This window comes from Coturnix japonica, unplaced genomic scaffold (assembly GCF_054131305.1).
Source record: "Coturnix japonica strain WE unplaced genomic scaffold, WE-NBRP24 Scf094, whole genome shotgun sequence".
NCBI lineage: Eukaryota > Metazoa > Chordata > Aves > Galliformes > Phasianidae > Coturnix > Coturnix japonica.
The window spans coordinates 139,278-164,194 of NW_028188997.1; the positions used below are offsets into that span (position 1 = coordinate 139,278).

General features: G+C 50.2%; 1 protein-coding gene across 1 annotated transcript in view; it reads left to right on the forward strand.

The window, feature by feature from the left end:
* The window catches only part of LOC107307900 (myosin-binding protein C, fast-type), a 162,738-nt gene that overhangs the window by 130,876 nt on the left and 6,945 nt on the right, over nucleotides 1–24,917 (forward strand). Inside the window, exons 26-28 of the mRNA XM_085534668.1 lie at nucleotides 4,975–5,134; nucleotides 14,640–14,776; nucleotides 16,743–16,929. Of these exons, the coding sequence (XP_085390794.1) occupies nucleotides 4,975–5,134; nucleotides 14,640–14,776; nucleotides 16,743–16,929 (484 nt within the window). The remainder of the gene's footprint in view (nucleotides 1–4,974; nucleotides 5,135–14,639; nucleotides 14,777–16,742; nucleotides 16,930–24,917) is intronic.

Here is a 24,917-nt window from a genome sequence, read left to right on the forward strand (position 1 = left end):
GACCCATAGAGCCCTCCTGCCCCATAGATCCCTCCTGCCCCATAGATCTGCCCCATAGATTCCTCCTGCACCATAAAGCTGCCAAATAGATCCCTCCTGCCCCATAGATCGGACCCATCACCCCATAACCGACCCTATAACCCCATAACTGACCTTATAACCCCATAACTGACCCTATAACCCCATAACTGACCCTATAACCCCATAACTGACCCTATAACCCCATAACCGACCCTATAACCCCATAACTGACCCTATAACCCCATAACTGACCCTATAACCAACGTTATAACCCCATATCTGACACTATATCCCCATAACTGACCCTGTAACTGACCTTATAACCCCATAACTGACCCTATAACCCCATAACCGACCCTATAACCCCATAACTGACCCTATAACCCCATAACTGACCCTATAACCCCATAACCAACCCTATAACCCCATAACCGACCCTATAACCCCATAACTGACCCCATAACCGACCCCATAACCCCATAACCGACCCTATAACCCCATAACCGACCCTATAACCCCATAACCGACCCCATAACCCCATAAGTGACCCCATACCCGACCCCATAACTGACCCTATAACCCCATAACTGACCCTATAACTGACCCTATAACCCCATAACCGACCCTATAACCCCATAACTGACCCTATAACTGACCCTATAACCCCATAACCGACCCTATAACCCCATAACTGACCCTATAACTGACCCTATAACCCCATAACCGACCCTATAACCCCATAACCGACCCCATAACCCCATAACTGACCCTATAACTGACCCTATAACCCCATAACCGACCCTATAACCCCATAACTGACCCTATAACTGACCCTATAACCCCATAACTGACCCTATAACCCCATAACTGACCCTATAACTGACCCTATAACCCCATAACCGACCCTATAACCCCATAACCGACCCCATAACCCCATAACTGACCCTATAACTGACCCTATAACCCCATAACCGACCCTATAACCCCATAACTGACCCTATAACCCCATAACCGACCCTATAACCCCATAACTGACCCTATAACTGACCCTATAACCCCATAACCGACCCTATAACCCCATAACCGACCCCATAACCCCATAACTGACCCTATAACTGACCCTATAACCCCATAACCGACCCTATAACCCCATAACTGACCCTATAACCCCATAACTGACCCTATAACCCCATAACTGACCCTATAACCCCATAAGTTCCCCCATAAATGCCCCCATCACCCCATAACCGACCCTATAACCCTATAACTGACACCATAACCCCATAACCGACCCTATAACCCCATAACTGACCCCATAACCCCATAACCGACCCTATAACCCCATAACTGACCCTATAACCGACCCTATAACCCCATAACCGACCCTATAACTCCATAACTGACCCTATAACCCTATAACTGACCCTATAACCCCATAACCGACCCCATAACTCCATAACTGACCCTATAACCCCATAACTGACCGTATAACCCCATAACTGACCCCATAACTCCATAACTGACCCCATAACTCCATAACTGACCCCATAACCCCATAACCGACCCCATAACCCCATAACCCCATAACCCTATAACCCCATAACTGACCCTATAACCCCATAACTGACCCTATAACCCCATAACCGACCCCATAACCCCATAACTGACCCTATAACCCCATAACTGACCCCATAACTGACCCTATAACCCCATAACTGACCCTATAACCCCATAACTGACCCCATAACCGACCCTATAACCCTATAACCGACCCTATAACCCCATAACCGACCCCATAACCGACCCTATAACCCCATAACCCCATAACTGACCCCATACCTGACCCTATAACCCCATAACCGACCCTATACCTGACCCTATAACCCCATAACTGACCCTATAACCCCATAACTGACCCTATAACCCCATAACCCCATAACTGACCCCATAACCGAACCTATAACCCCATAACCCCATAACTGACCCCATAACCAACCCTATAACCCCATAACCGACCCTATAACCCCATAACCGACCCCATCACCCCATAACCGACCCTATAACCCATAACCGACCCTATAACCCCATAACCGACCCTATAACCCTATAACCGACCCTATAACTGACCCTATGACCCCATAACCCCATAACCGACCCTATAACCGACCCTATAAACCCATAACCCCATAACTGACCCTATAACCGACCCTATGACCCCATAACCCCATAACTGACCCCATAACTGACCCTATAACCCCATAACCGACCCTATAACCCCATAACTGACCCTATAAACCCATAACTGATCCCATAACCGACCCTATAACCCCATAACCGACCCTATAACCCCATAACTGACCCCATAACCCCATAACCGACCCCATAACCGACCCTATAACCCTATAGCCCCATAACCGACCCCATAACTGACCCTATAACCCCATAACCCCATAACTGACCCCATAAGTGCCTATATAACCCCATAACCCCATAACTGACCCTATAACCCCATAACCGACCCCATAACCCCATAACTGACCCTATAACCCCATAACTGACCCTATAACCCCATAACCAACCCTATAACCCCATAACCCCATAACTGACCCCATAACCGACCCTATGACCGACCCTATAACCCCATAACCAACCCTATAACCCCATAACTGACCCCATAAGTGCCTATATAACCCCATAACCCTATAACCCCATAACCGACCCTATAACCGACCCTATAACACTATAACCCCATAACTGACCCCATAAGTGCCTATATAACCCCATAACCCTATAACCCCATAACCGACCCTATAACCGACCCTATAACACTATAACCCCATAACTGACCCCATAACAGACCCTATAACCCCATAACTGACCCTATAACCCCATAACCGACCCTATAACCCCATAACTGACCCCATAACCGACCCCATAACCCCATAACCCTATAACTGACCCTATACATTCCCCTATAGGAGTGGTTCACTGTCCTAGAGCACAGCCACCCCACACATTGCATGACCCCATAACCGACCCTATAACCCCATAACCCCATAACCAACCCCATAACCCCATAACCGACCCTATAACCCCATAACCGACCCCATAACCCCATAACTGACCCCATAACCCCATAACCGACCCCATAACCCTATAACCCCATAACTGACCCTATAACCCCATAACCGACCCTATAACCCCATAACTGACCCCATAACCGACCCTATAACCCCATAACTGACCCCATAACCCCATAACCGACCCTATAACCCCATAACTGACCCTATAACCCCATAACTGACCCTATAACCCCATAACCGACCCTATAACCCCATAACCGACCCTATAACCCCATAACTGACCCTATAACCCCATAACAGACCCTATAACCCCATAATGGACCCCATAAGTGCCTATATAACCCCATAACCCCATAACCGACCCTATAACTGACCCTATAACCCCATAACCGACCCTATAACCCCATAACTGACCCTATAACCCCATAACCGACCCTATAACCCCATAACTGACCCTATAACCCCATAACTGACCCTATAACCCCATAACTGACCCTATAACGCCATAACTGACCCTATAACCCCATAACTGACCCTATAACCCCATAACCGACCCTATAACCCCATAACCGACCCTATAACCCCATAACCGACCCTATAACCCTATAGCCCCATAACATACCCAATAATCGACCCTATAACCCCATAACCCCATAACTGACCCCATAACTGACCCTATAACCCCATAACCAACCCCATAACCCCGTAACTGACCCTATAACCCCATAATTAACCCCATAAGTGCCTATATAACCCTATAACCCCATAACCGACCCCATAACCCCATAACCCCATAACTGACCCCATAACCGACCCCATAACCAATCCTATAACCCTATAACGCCATAACTGACCCCATAACTGACCCTATAACCCCATAACTGACCCTATAACCCCATAACTGACCCCATAACCGACCCTATAACCCCATAACCGACCCCATAACCCCATAACTGACCCCATAACCGACCCTATAACCCCATAACCGACCCCATAACCCCATAACTGACCCCATAACTGACCCTATAACCCCATAACCGACCCCATAACCCCATAACTGACCCCATAACCGACCCTATAACCCCATAACCGACCCTATAACCCCATAACCCCATAACTGACCCCATAACCGACCCTATAACCCCATAACCCCATAACTGACCCCATAAGTGCCTATATAACCCCATAACCCCATAACTGACCCCATAACCAACCCCATAACCCCATAACTGACCCTATAACCCCATAACTGACCCCATAAGTGCCTTTATAACCCCATAACCCTATAGCCCCATAACATACCCAATAACCGACCCTATAACCCCATAACCCCATAACTGACCCTATAACCCTATATATGACCCTATATCTCACCCCATAGGAGTGGTTCACTGTTCTAGAGCACAGCCGCCCCACACGTTGCATGACCCCATAACTGACCCTATAACCCCATAACTGACCCCATAAGTGCCTATATAACCCCATAACCCCATAACCCCATAACTGACCCATAACCGAACCTATAACCCTATAACCCCATAACTGACCCCATAACTGACCCTATAACCCCATAACCGACCCTATAACCGACCCTATAAACCCATAACCCCATAACTGACCCTATACCTGACCCTATAACCCCATAACCGACCCTATAACCCCATAACCCCATAACTGACCCAATAACTGACCCTATACCTGACCCTATAACCCCATAACTGACCCCATAAGTGCCTATATAACCCCATAACCCTATAGCCCCATAACATATCCAATAACCGACCCTATAACCCCATAACCGACCCTATAACCCCATAGCTGACCCTATAACCCCATAACCCCATAACTGACCCTATACATTCCCCTATAGGAGTGGTTCACAGTTCTAGAGCACAGCCGCCCCACACGTTGCACGGTGTCGGAGCTGGTGATGGGGAACGAGTATCGGTTCCGGGTGTACAGCGAGAACGTGTGCGGGCTGAGTCTAGAACCCGGAGTATCCCGTAATACTGCATCCATCGCTAAGGAGGGTATGGGATCCTATGGGGTTATGGGGTTATGGGGTCGGGTATGGGGTCAGTTATGGGGTTATGGGGTTATGGGGTCGGGTATGGGGTCAGTTATGGGGTTATAGGGTCAGTTATGAGGTTATAGGGTCAGTTATGGGGTTATAGGGTCGGTTCCGTGTGTACAGCGAGAACGTGTGCGGGCTGAGTCTAGAACCCGGAGTATCCCGTAATACTGCATCCATCGCTAAGGAGGGTATGGGATCCTATGGGGTTATGGGGTTATGGGGTCGGTTATGGGGTCACTTATGGGGTTATGGGGTTATGGGGTCGGGTATGGGGTCAGTTATGGGGTTATGGGGTTATGGGGTCGGGTATGGGGTCAGTTATGGGGTTATGGGGTTATGGGGTCGGGTATGGGGTCAGTTATGGGGTTATGGGGTTATGGGGTCGGGTATGGGGTCAGTTATGGGGTTATGGGGACGGGTATGGGGTTATAGGGTCGGTTATGGGGTTATAGGGTCAGTTATGGGGTTATGGGGTCAGTTATGGGGTTATAGGGTCAGTTATGGGGTTATAGGGTCAGTTATGGGGTTATGGGGTCAGTTATGGGGTTATAGGGTCAGTTATGGGGATATAGGGTCAGTTATGGGGTTATAGGGTCGGTTATGGGGTTATAGGGTCAGTTATGGGGTTATAGGGTCGGTTCCGTGTGTACAGCGAGAACGTGTGCGGGCTGAGTCTAGAACCCGGAGTATCCCGTAATACTGCATCCATCGCTAAGGAGGGTATGGGATCCTATGGGGTTATGGGGTTATGGGGTCGGGTATGGGGTCAGTTATGGGGTTATGGGGTTATGGGGTCGGGTATGGGGTCAGTTATGGGGTTATGGGGTTATGGGGTCGGGTATGGGGTCAGTTATGGGGTTATGGGGTTATGGGGTCGGGTATGGGGTCAGTTATGGGGTTATGGGGACGGGTATGGGGTTATAGGGTCAGTTATGGGGTTATAGGGTCAGTTATGGGGTTATGGGGTCAGTTATGGGGTTATAGGGTCGGTTATGGGGTTATAGGGTCAGTTATGGGGTTATAGGGTCGGTTCCGGGTGTACAGCGAGAACATGTGCGGGCTGAGTCTAGAACCCGGAGTATCCCGTAATACTGCATCCATCGCTAAGGAGGGTATGGGATCCTATGGGGTTATGGGGTTATGGGGTCGGGTATGGGGTCAGTTATGGGGTTATAGGGTCGGTTATGGGGTTATGGGGTCAGTTATGGGGTTATGGGGTTATGGGGTCGGGTATGGGATCCTATGGGGTTATGGGGTTATGGGGTCGGGTATGGGGTCAGTTATGGGGTTATGGGGTTATGGGGTCGGGTATGGGGTCAGTTATGGGGTTATGGGGTTATGGGGTCGGGTATGGGGTCAGTTATGGGGTTATGGGGTTATGGGGTCGGGAATGGGGTCAGTTATGGGGTTATGGGGTTATGGGGTCGGGAATGGGGTCAGTTATGGGGTTATAGGGTCAGTTATGGGGTTATGGGGTCGGTTATGGGGTTATAGGGTCGGTTATAGGGTCAGTTATGGGGTTATAGGGTCAGTTATGGGGTTATAGGGTCGGTTCCGTGTGTACAGCGAGAACGTGTGCGGGCTGAGTCTAGAACCCGGAGTATCCCGTAATACTGCATCCATCGCTAAGGAGGGTATGGGATCCTATGGGGTTATGGGGTTATGGGGTCGGGTATGGGGTCAGTTATGGGGTTATGGGGTTATGGGGTCGGGTATGGGGTCAGTTATGGGGTTATAGGGTCAGTTATGGGGTTATGGGGTCAGTTATGGGGTTATGGGGTCGGGTATGGGGTCAGTTATGGGGTTATGGGGTTATGGGGTCGCGTATGGGGTCAGTTATGGGGTTATGGGGTTGGGTATGGGGTCAGTTATGGGGTTATGGGGTTGGGTATGGGGTCACTTATGGGGTTATGGGGTTATGGGGTCGGGTATGGGGTCAGTTATGGGGTTATGGGGTTATGGGGTCGGGTATGGGATCCTATGGGGTTATGGGGTTATGGGGTCGGGTATGGGGTCAGTTATGGGGTTATGGGGTTATGGGGTCGGGTATGGGGTCGGTTATGGGGTTATGGGGTTATAGGGTTGGTTATGGGGTTATAGGGTCAGTTATGGGGTTATAGGGTCAGTTATGGGGTTATGGGGTCGGGTATGGGGTCAGTTATGGGGTTATGGGGTTATGGGGTCGGTTATGGGGTTATAGGGTCAGTTATGGGGTCAGTTATGGGGTTATGGGGTTATGGGGTCAGTTATGGGGTCACTTATGGGGTTATAGGGTCAGTTATGGTGTTATAGGGTCAGTTATGGGGTTATAGGGTCAGTTATGGGGTTATAGGGTCAGTTATGGGGTTATAGGGTCAGTTATGGGGTTATGGGGTCAGTTATGGGGTTATAGGGTCAGTTATGTGGTTATGGGGTCAGTTATGGGGTTATAGGGTCAGTTATGGGGTTATAGGGTCGGTTATGGGGTTATAGGGTCAGTTATGTGGTTATAGGGTCAGTTATGGGGTTATAGGGTCGGTTATGGGGTTATAGGGTCAGTTATGGGGTTATAGGGTCAGTTATGGGGTTATGGGGTCAGTTATGGGGTTATAGGGTCAGTTATGTGGTTATGGGGTCAGTTATGGGGTTATGGGGTTATGGGGTCGGGTATGGGGTCGGTTATGGGGTTATGGGGTCGGTTATGGGGTTATAGGGTCAGTTATGGGGTTATAGGGTCGGTTATGGGGTTATAGGGTCGGTTATGGGGTTATGGGGTCGGTTATGGGGTTATAGGGTCAGTTATGGGGTTATAGGGTCAGTTATGGGGTTATAGGGTCGGTTATGGGGTTATGGGGTCAGTTATGGGGTTATAGGGTCAGTTATGGGGTCAGTTATGGGGTTATAGGGTCAGTTATTGGGTTATAGGGTCGGTTATGGGGTTATGGGGTCAGTTATGGGGTTATGGGGTCGGTTATGGGGTTATGGGGTCAGTTATGGGGTTATAGGGTCAGTTATGGGGTTATAGGGTCAGTTATGGGGTCGGTTATGGGGTTATAGGGTCAGTTATGGAGTTATGGGGTCGGTTATGGGGTTATAGGGTCAGTTATGGGGTTATAGGGTCGGTTATGGGGTTATAGGGTCGGTTATGGGGTTATGGGGTCGGTTATGGGGTCAGGTATGGGGTTATGGGGTCAGGTATGGGGTTATAGGGTCGGTTATGGGGTTATAGGGTCAGTTATGGGGTTATAGGGTCGGTTATGGGGTCAGTTATGGGGTGAGTTATTGGGTTATAGGGTCAGTTATGGGGTTATAGGGTCAGTTATGGGGTTATAGGGTCAGTTATGGGGTTATGGGGTCAGTTATGGGGTTATAGGGTCGGTTATGGGGTTATGGGGTCAGTTATGGGGTTATAGGGTCGGTTAAGCGGTTATAGGGTCAGTTATGGGGTTATAGGGTCGGTTATGGGGTTATAGGGTCAGTTATGGGGTTATGGGGTCAGTTATGGGGTTATAGGGTCAGTTATGGGGTTATAGGGTCAGTTATGGGGTTATGGGGTCGGTTATGGGGTTATGGGGCCAGTTATGGGGTTATGGGGTCAGTTATGGGGTTATAGGGTCAGTTATGGGGTTATAGGGTCAGTTATGGGGTTATGGGGTCGGTTATGGGGTTATAGGGTCAGTTATGGGGTTATAGGGTCGGTTATGGGGTTATAGGGTCGGTTATGGGGTTATGGGGTCGGTTATGGGGTCAGGTATGGGGTTATGGGGTCAGGTATGGGGTTATAGGGTCGGTTATGGGGTTATAGGGTCAGTTATGGGGTTATAGGGTCGGTTATGGGGTCAGTTATGGGGTGAGTTATTGGGTTATAGGGTCAGTTATGGGGTTATAGGGTCAGTTATGGGGTTATGGGGTCAGTTATGGGGTTATAGGGTCGGTTATGGGGTTATGGGGTCATTTATGGGGTTATAGGGTCGGTTAAGCGGTTATAGGGTCAGTTATGGGGTTATAGGGTCGGTTATGGGGTTATAGGGTCAGTTATGGGGTTATGGGGTCAGTTATGGGGTTATAGGGTCAGTTATGGGGTTATAGGGTCAGTTATGGGGTTATAGGGTCGGTTATGGGGTTATAGGGTCGGTTATGGTGTTATGGGGTCGGTTATGGGGTTATAGGGTCAGTTATGGGGTTATAGGGTCAGTTATGGGGTTATGGGGTCAGTTATGGGGTTATAGGGTCGGTTATGGGGTTATAGGGTCAGTTATGGGGTTATAGGGTCGGTTCCGGGTGTACAGCGAGAACGTGTGCGGGCTGAGTCTAGAACCCGGAGTATCCCGTAATACTGCATCCATCGCTAAGGAGGGTATGGGATCCTATGGGGTTATGGGGTTATGGGGTCGGGTATGGGGTCAGTTATGGGGTTATGGGGTTATGGGGTCGGGTATGGGGTCAGTTATGGGGTTATGGGGTTATGGGGTCGGGTATGGGGTCGGTTATGGGGTTATAGGGTCGGTTATGGGGTTATAGGGTTGGATATGGGGTTATAGGGTCGGTTATGGGGTTATAGGGTCAGTTATGGGGTTATAGGGTCAGTTATGGGGTTATGGGGTCACTTATGGGGTTATAGGGTCAGTTATGGGGTTATGGGGTCGGTTATGGGGTTATAGGGTCGGTTATGGGGTTATAGGGTCAGTTATGGGGTTATAGGGTCAGTTATGGGGTTATGGGGTCAGTTATGGGGTTATAGGGTCGGTTATGGGGTTATAGGGTCGGTAATAGGGTTATGGGGTCAGTTATGGGGTTATAGGGTCGGTTATGGGGTTATAGGGTCGGTTATGGTGTTATGGGGTCGGTTATGGGGTTATAGGGTCAGTTATGGGGTTATAGGGTCAGTTATGGGGTTATGGGGTCAGTTATGGGGTTATAGGGTCGGTTATGGGGTTATAGGGTCAGTTATGGGGTTATAGGGTCGGTTCCGGGTGTACAGCGAGAACGTGTGCGGGCTGAGTCTAGAACCCGGAGTATCCCGTAATACTGCATCCATCGCTAAGGAGGGTATGGGATCCTATGGGGTTATGGGGTTATGGGGTCGGGTATGGGGTCAGTTATGGGGTTATGGGGTTATGGGGTCGGGTATGGGGTCAGTTATGGGGTTATAGGGTTATGGGGTCGGTTGTGGGGTCAGTTATGGGGTTATGGGGTCGGTTATGGGGTCGGTTATGGGGTTATGGGGTCAGTTATGGGGTTATAGGGTCGGTTATGGGGTTATAGGGTCAGTTATGGGGTTATAGGGTCGGTTATGGGGTTATAGGGTCAGTTATGGGGTTATAGGGTCGGTTATGGGGTTATAGGGTCGGTTATGGGGTTATGGGGTCAGTTATGGGGTTATAGGGTCAGTTATGGGGTTATAGGGTCAGTTATGGGGTTATGGGGTCGGTTATGGGGTTATAGGGTCGGTTATAGGGTCAGTTATGGGGTTATGGGGTCAGTTATGGGGTTATGGGGTCGGTTATGGGGTTATAGGGTCAGTTATGGGTTTATGGGGTCAGTTATGGGGTTATAGGGTCGGTTATGGGGTTATGGGGTCGGTTATGGGGTTATGGGGTCGGTTATGGGGTTATAGGGTCAGTTATGGGGTTATAGGGTCAGTTATGAGGTTATAGGGTCAGTTATGGGGTTATAGGGTCGGTTCCGGGTGTACAGCGAGAACGTGTGCGGGCTGAGTCTAGAACCCGGAGTATCCCGTAATACTGCATCCATCGCTAAGGAGGGTATGGGATCCTATGGGGTTATGGGGTTATGGGGTCGGGTATGGGGTCACTTATGGGGTTATGGGGTTATGGGGTCGGGTATGGGGTCAGTTATGGGGTTATAGGGTCAGTTATGGGGTTATAGGGTCGGTTATGGGGTTATAGGGTCGGTTATGGGGTCAGTTATGGGGTTATAGGGTCAGTTATGGGGTTATAGGGTCAGTTATGGGGTTATAGGGTCGGTTCCGTGTGTACAGCGAGAACGTGTGCGGGCTGAGTCTAGAACCCGGAGTATCCCGTAATACTGCATCCATCGCTAAGGAGGGTATGGGATCCTATGGGGTTATGGGGTTATGGGGTCGGGTATGGGGTCAGTTATGGGGTTATGGGGTTATGGGGTCGGTTATGGGGTTATGGGGTCAGTTATGGGGTTATAGGGTCGGTTATGGGGTTATAGGGTCAGTTATGGGGTTATAGGGTCAGTTATGGGGTTATGGGGTCAGTTATGGGGTTATAGGGTCGGTTATGGGGTTATAGGGTCGGTTATGGGGTTATAGGGTCAGTTATGGGGTTATAGGGTCAGTTATGGGGTTATAGGGTCGGGTATGGGGTTATAGGGTTGGTTATGGGGTCAGTTATGGGGTAATGGGGTCGGGTATGGGGTTATCGGGTCTGTTATGGGGTTATAGGGTCGGTTATGGGGTTATGGGGTCGGGTATGGGGTTATGGGGTCGGTTATGGGGTTATGGGGTCGGTTATGGGGTTATAGGGTCGGGTATGGGGTTATGGGGTCAGTTATGGGGTTATGGGGTCAGTTATGGGGTTATAGGGTCTGTTATGGGGTTATAGGGTCAGTTATGGGGTTATAGGGTCGGTTATGGGGTTATAGGGTCAGTTATGGGGTTATAGGGTCAGTTATGGGGTTATAGGGTCGGTTATGGGGTTATAGGGTCGGTTATGGGGTCAGTTATGGGGTTATAGGGTCAGTTATGGGGTTATAGGGTCGGTTATGGGGTTATAGGGTCGGTTATGGGGTCAGTTATGGGGTTATGGGGTCAGTTATGGGGTTATGGGGTTGGTTATGGGGTTATAGGGTCGGTTATGGGGTTATAGGGTCAGTTATGGGGTTATGGGGTCAGTTATGGGGTTATAGGGTCAGATATGGGGTTATAGGGTCAGTTATGGGGTTATAGGGTCGGTTATGGGGTTATAGGGTCAGTTATGGGGTTATAGGGTCGGTTATGGGGTTATGGGGTTGGTTATGGGGTTATGGGGTCAGTTATGGGGTTATAGGGTTGGTTATGGGGTCAGTTATGGGGTTATGGGGTCAGATATGGGGTCGGTTATGGGGTCAGTTATGGGGTTATGGGGTCGGTTATGGGGTTATAGGGTCGGTTATGGGGTTATAGGGTCGGTTATGGGGTTATAGGGTCGGTTATGGGGTTATAGGGTCAGTTATGGGGTTATAGGGTCAGTTATGGGGTTATAGGGTCGGTTATGGGGTTATAGGGTCAGTTATGGGGTTATAGGGTCGGTTATGGGGTTATAGGGTCAGTTATGGGGTTATAGGGTCAGTTATGGGGTTATAGGGTCAGTTATGGGGCTATAAGGTCGGTTATGGGGTTATAGGGTCAGTTATGGGGTTATAGGGTCAGTTATGGGGTTATAGGGTCAGTTATGGGGTTATAGGGTCGGTTCCGTGTGTACAGCGAGAACGTGTGCGGGCTGAGTCTAGAACCCGGAGTATCCCGTAATACTGCATCCATCGCTAAGGAGGGTATGGGATCCTATGGGGTTATGGGGTTATGGGGTCGGGTATGGGGTCAGTTATGGGGTTATGGGGTTATGGGGTCGGGTATGGGGTCAGTTATGGGGTTATAGGGTCAGTTATGGGGTTATAGGGTCGGTTATGGGGTTATAGGGTCAGTTATGGGGTTATAGGGTCAGTTATGGGGTTATGGGGTTATGGGGTCGGGTATGGGGTCGGTTATGGGGTTATGGGGTTATGGGGTCGGGTATGGGGTCAGTTATGGGGTTATGGGGTCGGTTATGGGGTCAGTTATGGGGTTATGGGGTTGGTTATAGGGTTATGGGGTCAGTTATGGGGTTATGGGGTCGGTTATGGGGTTATAGGGTCAGTTATGGGGTTATAGGGTCAGTTATGGGGTTATGGGGTCAGTTATGGGGTTATAGGGTCGGTTATGGGGTTATAGGGTCAGTTATGGGGTTATAGGGTCGGTTATGGGGTCAGTTATGGGGTTATAGGGTCGGTTATGGGGTTATAGGGTCGGTTATGGGGTTATGGGGTCAGTTATGGGGTTATAGGGTCAGTTATGGGGTTATGGGGTCAGTTATGGGGTTATAGGGTCAGTTATGGGGTTATAGGGTCGGTTATGGGGTTATGGGGTCAGTTATGGGGTTATAGGGTCAGTTATGGGGTTATGGGGTCAGTTATGGGGTTATAGGGTCAGTTATGGGGTTATAGGGTCGGTTATGGGGTTATGGGGTCAGTTATGGGGTTATAGGGTCAGTTATGGGGTTATAGGGTCGGATATGGGGTTATAGGGTCAGTTATGGGGTTATAGGGTCAGTTATGGGGTTATAGGGTCGGTTATAGGGTCAGTTATGGGGTTATGGGGTCAGTTATGGGGTTATAGGGTCAGTTATGGGGTCAGTTATGGGGTTATAGGGTCAGTTATGGGGTTATAGGGTCAGTTATGGGGTTATGGGGTCAGTTATGGGGTTATAGGGTCGGTTATGGGGTTATAGGGTCGGTTATAGGGTCGGTTATGGGGTTATAGGGTCGGTTATGGGGTTATAGGGTCGGGTATGGGGTCAGTTATGGGGTTATGGGGTCAGTTATGGGGTTATGGGGTCGGATATGGGGTTATAGGGTCGGTTATGGCGTTATAGGGTCGGTTATGGGGTTATAGGGTCGGGTATGGGGTCAGTTATGGGGTTATAGGGTCAGTTATGGGGTTATGGGGTCGGATATGGGGTTATAGGGTCGGTTATGGCGTTATAGGGTCGGTTATGGGGTTATAGGGTCAGTTATGGGGTTATAGGGTCGTTTATGGGGTTATGGGGTCGGTTATGGGGTTATGGGGTCGGTTATGGGGTTATGCGGTCAGTTATGGGGTTATAGGGTCAGTTATGGGGTTATGGGGTCAGTTATGGGGTTATAGGGTCGGTTATGGGGTTATAGGGTCGGTTATGGGGTTATGGGGTCAGTTATGGGGTTATAGGGTCAGTTATGGGGTTATAGGGTCGGTTATGGGGTTATGGGGTCAGTTATGGGGTTATAGGGTCAGTTATGGGGTTATGGGGTCGGTTATGGGGTTATGGGGTCAGTTATGGGGTTATGGGGTCGGTTATGGGGTTATGGGGTCAGTTATGGGGTTATAGGGTCAGTTATGGGGTTATGGGGTCGGTTATGGGGTTATGGGGTCAGTTATGGGGTTATAGGGTCAGTTATGGGGTTATAGGGTCAGTTATGGGGTTATAGGGTCAGTTATGGGGTTATAGGGTCGGTTATGGGGTTATAGGGTCAGTTATGGGGTTATAGGGTCAGTTATGGGGTTATGGGGTCAGTTATGGGGTTATAGGGTCAGTTATGGGGTTATGGGGTCGGTTATGGGGTTATGGGGTCAGTTATGGGGTTATAGGGTCAGTTATGGGGTTATGGGGTCGGTTATGGGGTTATGGGGTCAGTTATGGGGTCGTTTCCATCCCCTATAGGGCTGACCCTAAAGACGGTGCCCTATAAGGAGCAGGATCTTCGCGCGGCCCCACAGTTCCTCACCCCATTGGTGGATCGGAGCGTGGTGGCGGGGTACACCGTGGCCCTAAACTGCGCCGTACGGGGTCACCCCAAGGTATGGGGCCGCTATGGGGTCCCTATGGGGTCCCTATGGGGTCTCTATGGGTCCCTATGGGTCTCTATGGGGTCTCTATGGGGTCTCTATGGTCTATGGGGTCTCTATGGGGTCTCTATGGTCTATGGGGTCTCTATGGTCTATGGGGTCTCTATGTATTCCCTATGTGTCCCTATGGGTCTCTATGGGGTCTCTATGGGGTCCATATGTGTTCCCTATGTTTTATGGGTCTCTATGGGGTTCTATGTGTCTCTATGGGGTCCCTATGGGTCTCTATGGGTCTCTATGGGGTCTCTATGGGCTCCCTATGTTTCCCTATGGGATCTCTATGGGGTCTTTATGGTCTATGGGTCCTTATGGGGTCTCTATGGCTCTCTATGGGGTCTCTATGGGTCTCTATGGGGTCCATATGAGGTCTCTATGGTCTATGGGGTCCCTATGTATTCTCTATGGGGTCTCTATGGGTCTCTATGGGGTCTCTATGGGTCTCTATGGGATCCCCTATAAATTCCCCTATATCCCCTATAAGCCCAAGGTGACGTGGTTCTTCTATGGGGACCCTATAGGTCCCTATGGGTCTCTATGGGTCTCTATGGGTCTCTATTGGGGTCTCTATGGTCTATGGGGTCTCTATTGGGTCTCTATGGGTCTCTATGAATCTCTATGGGGTCTCTATGGGGTCCCTATATATTCCCTATGGGGATCCCATAAATTCCCCTATATCCCCTATAGCCCAAGGTGACGTGGTTATTCTATGGGGTCCCAAAGGGTCTCTATGGGGTCTCTATGGGGTCTCAATGGTCTATGGGGTCTCTATGGGTCTCTATGGGTCCCTATGGGTCTCTATGGGGTCCCTATGGGTCTCTATGGGGTCTCTGTGGGGTCTCTATGTTCTATGGGGTCCCTATGGGTCTCTATGGGGTCACTATGGGTCCCTATGGGTCTCTATGGGTCCCTATCGGTATCTATGGGTCTCTATGGGTCCCTATGGGTCTCTATGGGGTCTCTATGGGGTCTCTATGGTCTATGGGGTCTCTATAGGGTCTCTATGGGGTCTCTATGGGTCCCTATGGGTCTCTATAGGTCCCTATGGGTCTCTATGGGGTCTCTATGGGTCCCTATGGGTCTCTATGGGGTCTCTATGGTCTATGGGGTCCCTATGGGGTTTCAATGGCTCTCTATGGGGTCCCTATGGGTCCCTATGGGGTCTCTATGGGTCTCAATGGCTCTCTATGGGGTCCCTATATATTCCCTATGGGATCCCATATATAAGGTCCCCTATATCCCCTATAGCCCAAGGTGACGTGGATCTTCTATGGGGTCCCTATGGGTCTCTATGGGGTCTCTGTGGGGTCTCTATGTATCTCTATGGGGTCTCTATGGGTCCCTATGGGTCCCTATGGGTCTCTATGGGGTCTCTATGGTCTATGGGGTCTCTATGGGGTCTTTATGTTCTATGGGGTCTCTATGGGGTCTCTATGGTTTATGGGGTCTCTATAGGGTCTCTATGGTCTATGGGGTCCCTATGGGTCTCTATGGCTCTCTATGGGGTCTCTATGGGGTCTCTATGGTCTATGGGGTCTCTATGGGGTCTCTATGGGGTCTCTATGGTCTATGGGGTCTCTGTGGGTTCTCAATGGTCTATTGGGTCCCTATGGGTCTCTATGGGGTCTCTATGGTCTATGGGGTCTCTATGGGGTCTCTGTGGGGTCTCTATGGTCTATTGGGTCCCTATGGGTCCCTATGGGTCTCTGTGGGGTCTCTATGGTCTATGGGGTCTCTCTATATTCCCTATGGGATCTCTATGGGGTCTCAATGGCTCTCTATGGGGTCCCTATGTTTCCCTATGGGTCTCTATGGGGTCCATATGGGATCTCAATGATCTATGGGGTCTCTATGGGGTCCCTATGGGTTCCCTATGTGTTCCCTATGGGATCCCCTATATATTCCCCTATATCCCCTATAGCCCAAGGTGACGTGGCTGAAGAACCGCGTTGAGATCGGGACGGACCCCAAATTCCTGAGCCGTGTTGGGATGGGGGTCCTGACCCTATTGATCCGACGGCCGGGACCCTTCGACGGGGGAACCTACGGCTGTAGGGCCGTCAACGAGATGGGGGAGGCCACCACCGAGTGCCGCCTGGACGTCAGGGGTATATGGGGTTATATGGGGGAAATATGGGGTTTTATAGGGTTATATGGGGTGGTTATAGGGTTATGGGGTGGTTATGGGGGGATATGGGGGGGTATAGGGGGGATATGGGGTTATATGGGGGAACCTACGGCTGTAGGGCCGTCAACGAGATGGGGGAGGCCACCACCGAGTGCCGCCTGGACGTCAGGGGTATATGGGGTCTTATAGGGGAAATATGGGGTTTTATAGGGTCAGATATGGGGTTATGGGGTGGTAATAGGGTTATGGGATTGGTATGGGGTTATATGGGGGAGATATGGGGGGTACAGGGTTATATGGGATGGGTAGAGGGGGATCTGGGGTGTTATGGGCTTATATGGGGTTATAGGGTGGATATAGGGTCGAGGTTATAGGGTGGATATGGGGTGATATGGGAGATATGGGGTATGGGGGTTATGGGGTTAAATGGGGATAGATGGGGTTAGATGAGGTATGGGGAGGGTAGGAGATCATATGGGGTGGATATGGGGTGGGTATGGGGTCATATGGGGTGGTTATAGGGTTATATGGGGTTCTATGGGAGGATATGAGGTGGATATTGGGGTTCTATAGGGGGATATGGGGTTATATGGGGGGATATTGGGGGGCTATGGGGGGATATAGGGTTATATGGGGTCATTATAGGGTTATGGGGTTTTATAGGGTTATATGGGGTTATATGGGGGAACCTACGGCTGTAGGGCCGTCAACGAGATGGGGGAGGCCACCACCGAGTGCCGCCTGGACGTCAGGGGTATATGGGGTTATATGGGGTCTTATAGGGTTCTATGGGGAGATATGGGATCCTATAGGGTCTTATGGGGTCCTATAGGGGGATATGGGATCCTATAGGGTTATATGGGGGAACCTACGGCTGTAGGGCCGTCAATGAGATGGGGGAGGCCACCACCGAGTGCCGCCTGGACGTCAGGGGTATATGGGGTTTTATAGGGTCGTTATAGGGTTATATGGGATCTTATGGGGTCTTATGGGGTTCTATGGGGTTATATGGGGTGGTTATAGGGTTATATGGGGGGATATGGGGTGGGTATGGGGTTATATGGGGTTATATGGGGGAACCTACGGCTGTAGGGCCGTCAACGAGATGGGGGAGGCCACCACCGAGTGCCGCCTGGACGTCAGGGGTCTGTATGGGATCCTATAGGGTTATATGGGATCCTATAGGGGGATATGGGATCTTATAGGGTCCTACGGGGTCCTATGGGGTCTTATGGGGTAGATATGGGTGGATATGGGGTCATATGAGGTGGTTATGGGGTTGTATAGGGGGTATGGGGGGATATGGGGTCTTATGGGGTCTTATAGGGTCTCATGGGGTCTTATGGGGTCTTATGGGGTCCTATAGGGTTCTATGGGGTGGATATAGGGTCTTATGGGGTCCTATAGGGTCTTATGGGGTAGATATGGGTGGATATGGGGTCATATGAGGTGGTTATGGGGTTGTATAGGGGTTATGGGGTTATATGGGGTCCCTATGGGGTTCTATGGGGTATTATAGGCACTTATGGGGTCTTATTGGGTCCTATAAGGTTATATGGGGTGGATATAGGGTCTTATGGGGTCCTATAGGGTCTTAAGGGGTCAATATGGGTGGATATGGGGTCATATGAGGTGGTTATGGGGTTGTATAGGGGGTATGGGGGGATATGGGGTCTTATGGGGTCTTATAGGGTCTTATGGGGTCTTATAGGGTCTTATGGGGTCTTATGGGGTCCTATAGGGTTATATGGGGTTATATGGGGTCTTATGGGGTCATATAGGGTCTTATGGGGTGGTTATGGGGGGATATGGGGGAGTAAGGGGGAGATATGGGGGGATATAGGGTGGGTATGGGGTTATATGGGGTTATATGGGGTGGTTATGGGGTTCTATGGGGGGATATGGGGTTCTATGGGGTTCTATGGGGGCTATGGGGGAACCTACGGCTGTAGGGCCGTCAACGAGATGGGGGAGGCCACCACCGAGTGCCGCCTGGACGTCAGGGGTATATGGGGTTATATGGGGTTTTATAGGGTTATGGGGTTTTATAGGGTTATATGGGGTCCTATAAGGTCTAATGGGGTCTTATGGGGGATATGAGGGAATAAGGAGGAGATATGGGGTTCTATGGGGTGGATATGGGGTTATATGGGGAGATATGGGGCCTATAGGGTCTTATGGGGTGGTTATAGGGTTATATGGGGTCCTATAGGGTTATATGGGGTGGTTATGGGGGGATATGGGGTGGGTATGGGGTTCTATGGGGGATATGGGGGGTATAAGGGGGAATGGGGGGGATATGGGGTTCTATGGGGTTATATAGGGGGGATATGGGGTCTTATGGGGTCATATAGGGTCTTATGGGGTCATATAGGGTTATATGGGGTGGTTATGGGGGGATATGGGGTTCTATGGGGTTCTATGGGGTGGATATGTGGTTCTATGGGGTGGATATGGGGTTCTATGGGGTGGATATGGGGTTCTATAGGGTCTTATAGGGTCTTATGGGGTCCTATAGGGTCTTATGGGGGGGATATGGGGTGGATATGGGGTCATACGGGGTGTATATGGGGGCATATGGGGGGGATATGGGGTCATATGAGGTGGTTATACGGTTATATAGGGGGATATGGGGGGATAAGGGAGGCGTATGGGGTTATATGGGGTCTTATGGGGTCTTATGGGGTGGATATGGGGTTCTATAGGGTTAGATGGGGGATATAGGGTGGGTATGGGGTTCTATGGGGAATATGAGGGACAAGGGGTGAGTATGGGGTCATATGGGGTGGATAAGGGGTTATATGGAGTAGATATGGGGTTCTATGGGGTGGTTATGGGGTCTTATAGGGTCTTCTGGGGTGGTTATGGGGTTCTATGGGGTTCTATGGCGTCTTATGGGGTCTTATGGGGTTCTATGGGGTTCTATGGGGGCTATGGGGGAACCTACGGCTGTAGGGCCGTCAACGAGATGGGGGAGGCCACCACCGAGTGCCGCCTGGACGTCAGGGGTCTGTATGGGATCCTATAGGGTTTTATAGGGTTATGGGGTTATATGGGGCCCTATAGGGTTATATGGGGTTATATGGGGCCCTATAGGGTTATATGGGGTTATATGGGGGGATATGGGGATATAGGGGGTATATGAGGTGGATATGGGGGGATATGGGGTGGTTATGGGGTTATATAGGGGGATATGGGGTGGGTATGGGGTTGTATAGGGTCTTATGGGGTGGTTATAGGGTTATATAGGGTTATATGTGGTGGGTATGGGGTTATATGGGGTTATATGGGGTTATATGGGGGGATATGGGGATATAGGGGGGATATGAGATGGATATGGGGGGATATGGGGTGGTTATAGGGTTATATAGGGTTATATGGGGTGGTTATAGGGTTATATAGGGTTATATGTGGTGGGTATGGGGTTATATGGGGTTATATGGGGGGATATGGGGATATATGGGGGATATGAGGTGGATATGGGGGGATATGGGGTGGTTATGGGGTTCTATGGGGGGATATGGGGTTATATAGGGGGATATGGGGTTATATGGGGTCTTATGGGGTGGTTATAGGGTTATATGGGGTGGGTATGGGGTTATATAGGGTTATATGGGGTTATATGGGGTTCTATGGGGGGATAAGGGTGGGTATGGGGTTATATGGGGTCTTATGGGGTTCTATGGGGGGACATTGGGGAATAAGGGGGGTATATGAGGTGGATATGGGGGGATATGGGGTGGTTATGGGGTTCTATGGGGGGATATGGGGTTATATAGGGTCTTATGGGGTGGTTATAGGGTTATATAGGGTTATATGTGGTGGGTATGGGGTTATATGGGGTTATATGGGGTTATATGGGGGGATGTGGGGATATAGGGGGGATATGAGATGGATATGGGGGGATATGGGGTGGTTATGGGGTTATATAGGGGGATATGGGGTGGTTATAGGGTTATATAGGGTCTTATGGGGTGGTTATAGGGTTATATAGGGTTATATGTGGTGGGTATGGGGTTATATGGGGTTATATGGGGTGGGTATGGGGTTATATGGGGTTATATGGGGGGATATGGGGATATAGGGGGGATATGAGGTGGATATGGGGGGATATGGGGTGGATATGGGGTTATATAGGGGGATATGGCGTGGGTATGGGGTTATATAGGGTCTTATGGGGTGGTTATAGGGTTCTATGGGGTTCTATGGGGTTCTATGGGGGCTATGGGGGAACCTACGGCTGTAGGGCCGTCAACGAGATGGGGGAGGCCACCACCGAGTGCCGCCTGGACGTCAGGGGTATATGGGATCCTATAGGGTTATATAGGGTGGTTATAGGGTTATGGGGTTTTATGGGGTCCTATGGAGTCTTATAGGGTCTTAAGGGGTCAATATGGGCAGATATGAGGTCATATGAGGTGGTTATGGGGTTGTATAGAGGGTATGGGGGGATATGGGGAGATATGGGGTTCTATGGGGTCTTATAGGCTCTTATGGGGTCTTAAGGGGTCCTATAGGGTCTTAAGGGGTCCTATAGGGTCTTATGGGGTCTTATAGGGTCTTAAGGGGTCAATATGGGGGGATATGGGGTCTTATGGGGTGGTTATGGGGTTATATAGGGGGGATATGGGGGGATATGGGAGGATATGGGGTTCTATGGGGTCTTATGGGGTCTTATAGGGTCTTATGGGGTCTTATGGGGTCCTATAAGGTTATATGGGGTGGATATGGGGTCTTATGGGGTCCTATAGGGTCTTATGGGGTAGATATGGGTGGATATGGGGTCATATGAGGTGGTTATGGGGTTGTATAGGGGGTATGGGGGGATATGGGGTCTTATGGGGTCTTATAGGGTCTTATGGGGTCTTATAGGGTCTTAAGGGGTCAATATGGGGGGATATGGGGTTATATGGGGTGGTTATGGGGTTGTAAAGGGGGTATGGGGGGATATGGGGAGATATGGGGTTCTATGGGGTCTTATAGGGTCTTATGGGGTCTTATAGGGTCTTATGGGGTCTTATGGGGTCCTATAGGGTCTTAAGGGGTCATATGGGATCTTATGGGGTTCTATGGGGGCTTATGGAGTTCTATGGGGGGATATGAGGGAGTAAGGGGGAGATATGGGGGGATATAGGGTGGGTATGGGGTCGTATGGGGTGGTTATGGGGCCATATGGGGTGGTTATGGGGTCTTATGGGGTTCTATGGGGGGATATGGGGTCCTATAGGGTCTTAAGGGGTCATATAGGATCTTATGGGGTTCTATGGGGGGATATGGGGGAGTAAGGGGGAGATATGGGGGCCTATAGGATCTTATGGGATGGTTATAGTGTTATATGGGGTCTTATGGGGTTTTATGGGGTGGTTATAGGGTTATGGGGTTATATGGGGTTCTATGGGGGGATATGAGGGGATATATGGGGGCTATGGGGGAACCTACGGCTGTAGGGCCGTCAACGAGATGGGGGAGGCCACCACCGAGTGCCGCCTGGACGTCAGGGGTATATGGGATCCTATAGGGTTATATAGGGTGGTTATAGGGTTATGGGGTTTTATGGGGTTATATGGGGTCCTATAGGGTCTTATGGGGTAGATATGGGCAGATATGAGGTCATATGAGGTGGTTATGGGGTTGTATAGGGGGTATGAGTGAATATGGGGTTCTATGGGGGGATATGGGGTTATATAGGGTCTTATGGGGTGGTTATAGGGTTATATAGGGTTATATGGGGTGGGTATGGGGTTATATAGGGTTATATGGGGTGGGTATGGGGTTATATAGGGTTATATGGGGTGGGTATGGGGTTATATGGGGTTATATGGGGGATATGGGGCCTATAGGGTCTTATGGGGTGGTTATAGGGTTATATGGGGTGGATATAGGGTCTTATGGGGTTCTATGGGGGGATATGGGGTCTTATGGGGTGGTTATGGGGTTATATAGGGGGGATATGGGGGGATATGGGAGGATATGGGGTTATATGGGGAAGATGTGGGGCCTGTAGGGTCTTATGGGGTCTTATGGGGTCCTATAGGGTTATATGGGGTGGATATGGGGTCTTATGGGGTCATATAGGGTTATATGGGGTTATATGGGGTTATATGGGGGGATATGGGGTTATATGGGGGGTATGGGGGAACCTACGGCTGTAGGGCCATCAACGAGATGGGGGAGGCCACCACCGAGTGCCGCCTGGACGTCAGGGGTATATGGGGTTTTATAGGGTCGTTATAGGGTTATGGGGTTATATGGGGTCTTATAGGGTTATATGGGGTGGTTATGGGGGGATATGGGGGGATATAGGGGGGATATGGGGTCCTATGGGGGAACCTACGGCTGTAGGGCCGTCAACGAGATGGGGGAGGCCACCACCGAGTGCCGACTGGACGTCAGGGGTCTGTATGGGATCCTATAGGGTCTTATAGGGTCAATATGGGGAGATATGGGTTCTTATAGGGTCTTAAGGGGTCCTATAGGGGGATATGGGGTCTTATGGGGTCTTAAGGGGTCCTATAGGGGGATATGGGGTCTTATGGGGTCTTATGGGGTCCTATAGGGGGATATGGGGTCTTATGGGGTCTTAAGGGGTCCTATAGGGGTTTATGGGGTCTTAAGGGGTCCTATAGGGGTTTATGGGGTCTTAAGGGGTCCTATAGGGGGATAAGGGGTCTTATAGGGTCTTAAGGGGTCCTATAGGGGGATATGGGGTCTTATGGGGTCTTAAGGGGTCCTATAGGGGGATATGGGATCCTATAGGGTTATATGGGGTCCTATAGGGTCAGATATGGGGTTATGGGGTTTTGTAGGGTCCTATAGGGTTATATGGGGGGATATGGGGTCCTATGGGGGAACCTACGGCTGTAGGGCCGTCAACGAGATGGGGGAGGCCACCACCGAGTGCCGCCTGGACGTCAGGGGTATATGGGGTCTTATGGGGTCTTATGGGGTCTTATAGGGTCTTAAGGGGTCCTATAGGGTCTTATGGGGTCTTATGGGGTCTTATGGGGTTGAGGGTATAGGGTGGGTATGGGGGATATGGGGTCCGGGGGTTATGGGGTTCTATGGGGTATGGGATGGGTATGGGGTCATATGGGGTGGATATGGGGTGGTTATAGGGTTATATAGGGTTATATGGGATGGATATGGGGCTATATGGGGCTATATGGGGTTATATGGGGGGATATGGGGGGGATATGGGGTTATATAGGGGGATATGAGAGTTCTGTGGGGTTCTATGGGGGCATATAGGGGGATAAGATGGGATATGGGGTGGGTATGGGGTCATATGGGGTGGGTAGGGGGGGGATATAGGGTTCTATGGGGTTCTATGGGGTTCTATGGGGGGCTATGGGGTCATATGGGGTTCTATGGGGTTCTATGGGGGGATATGGGGTCCTATAGGGTTATATGGGGTTATATGGGATCCTATAGGGTTATATAGGGGAAATATGGGGAGATATGGGGTCTTATAGGGTCTTATGGGGTCTTATAGGGTCTTAAGGGGTCAATATGGGGGGATATGGGGTTATATGGGGTTATGTGGGGTCTTATGGGGTCATATAGGGTCTTATGGGGTGGTTATGGGGGGATATGGGGGAGTAAGGGGGAGATATGGGGGGATATAGGGTGGGTATGGGGTTATATGGGGTGGTTATAGGGTTATGGGGTTATATGGGGCCTTATAGGGTTCTATGGGGTTCTATGGGGTACTATGGGGTTATATGGGGGATATGGGGTCTTATGGGGTGGTTATGGGGTTATATAGGGGGGATATGGGGTCTTATGGGGTCTTATAGGGTCTTATGGAGTCATATAGGGTTATATGGGGTGGGTATGGGGTTATATGGGGTGGTTATAGGGTTCTATGGGGGAATATGGGGTCTCTATGGGGTTTTAATGGGGTCTCTATGGGGTACTAATGGGGTCTCTATGGGGTATTAATGGGGTCCCTATGGGGTCTCTATGGGG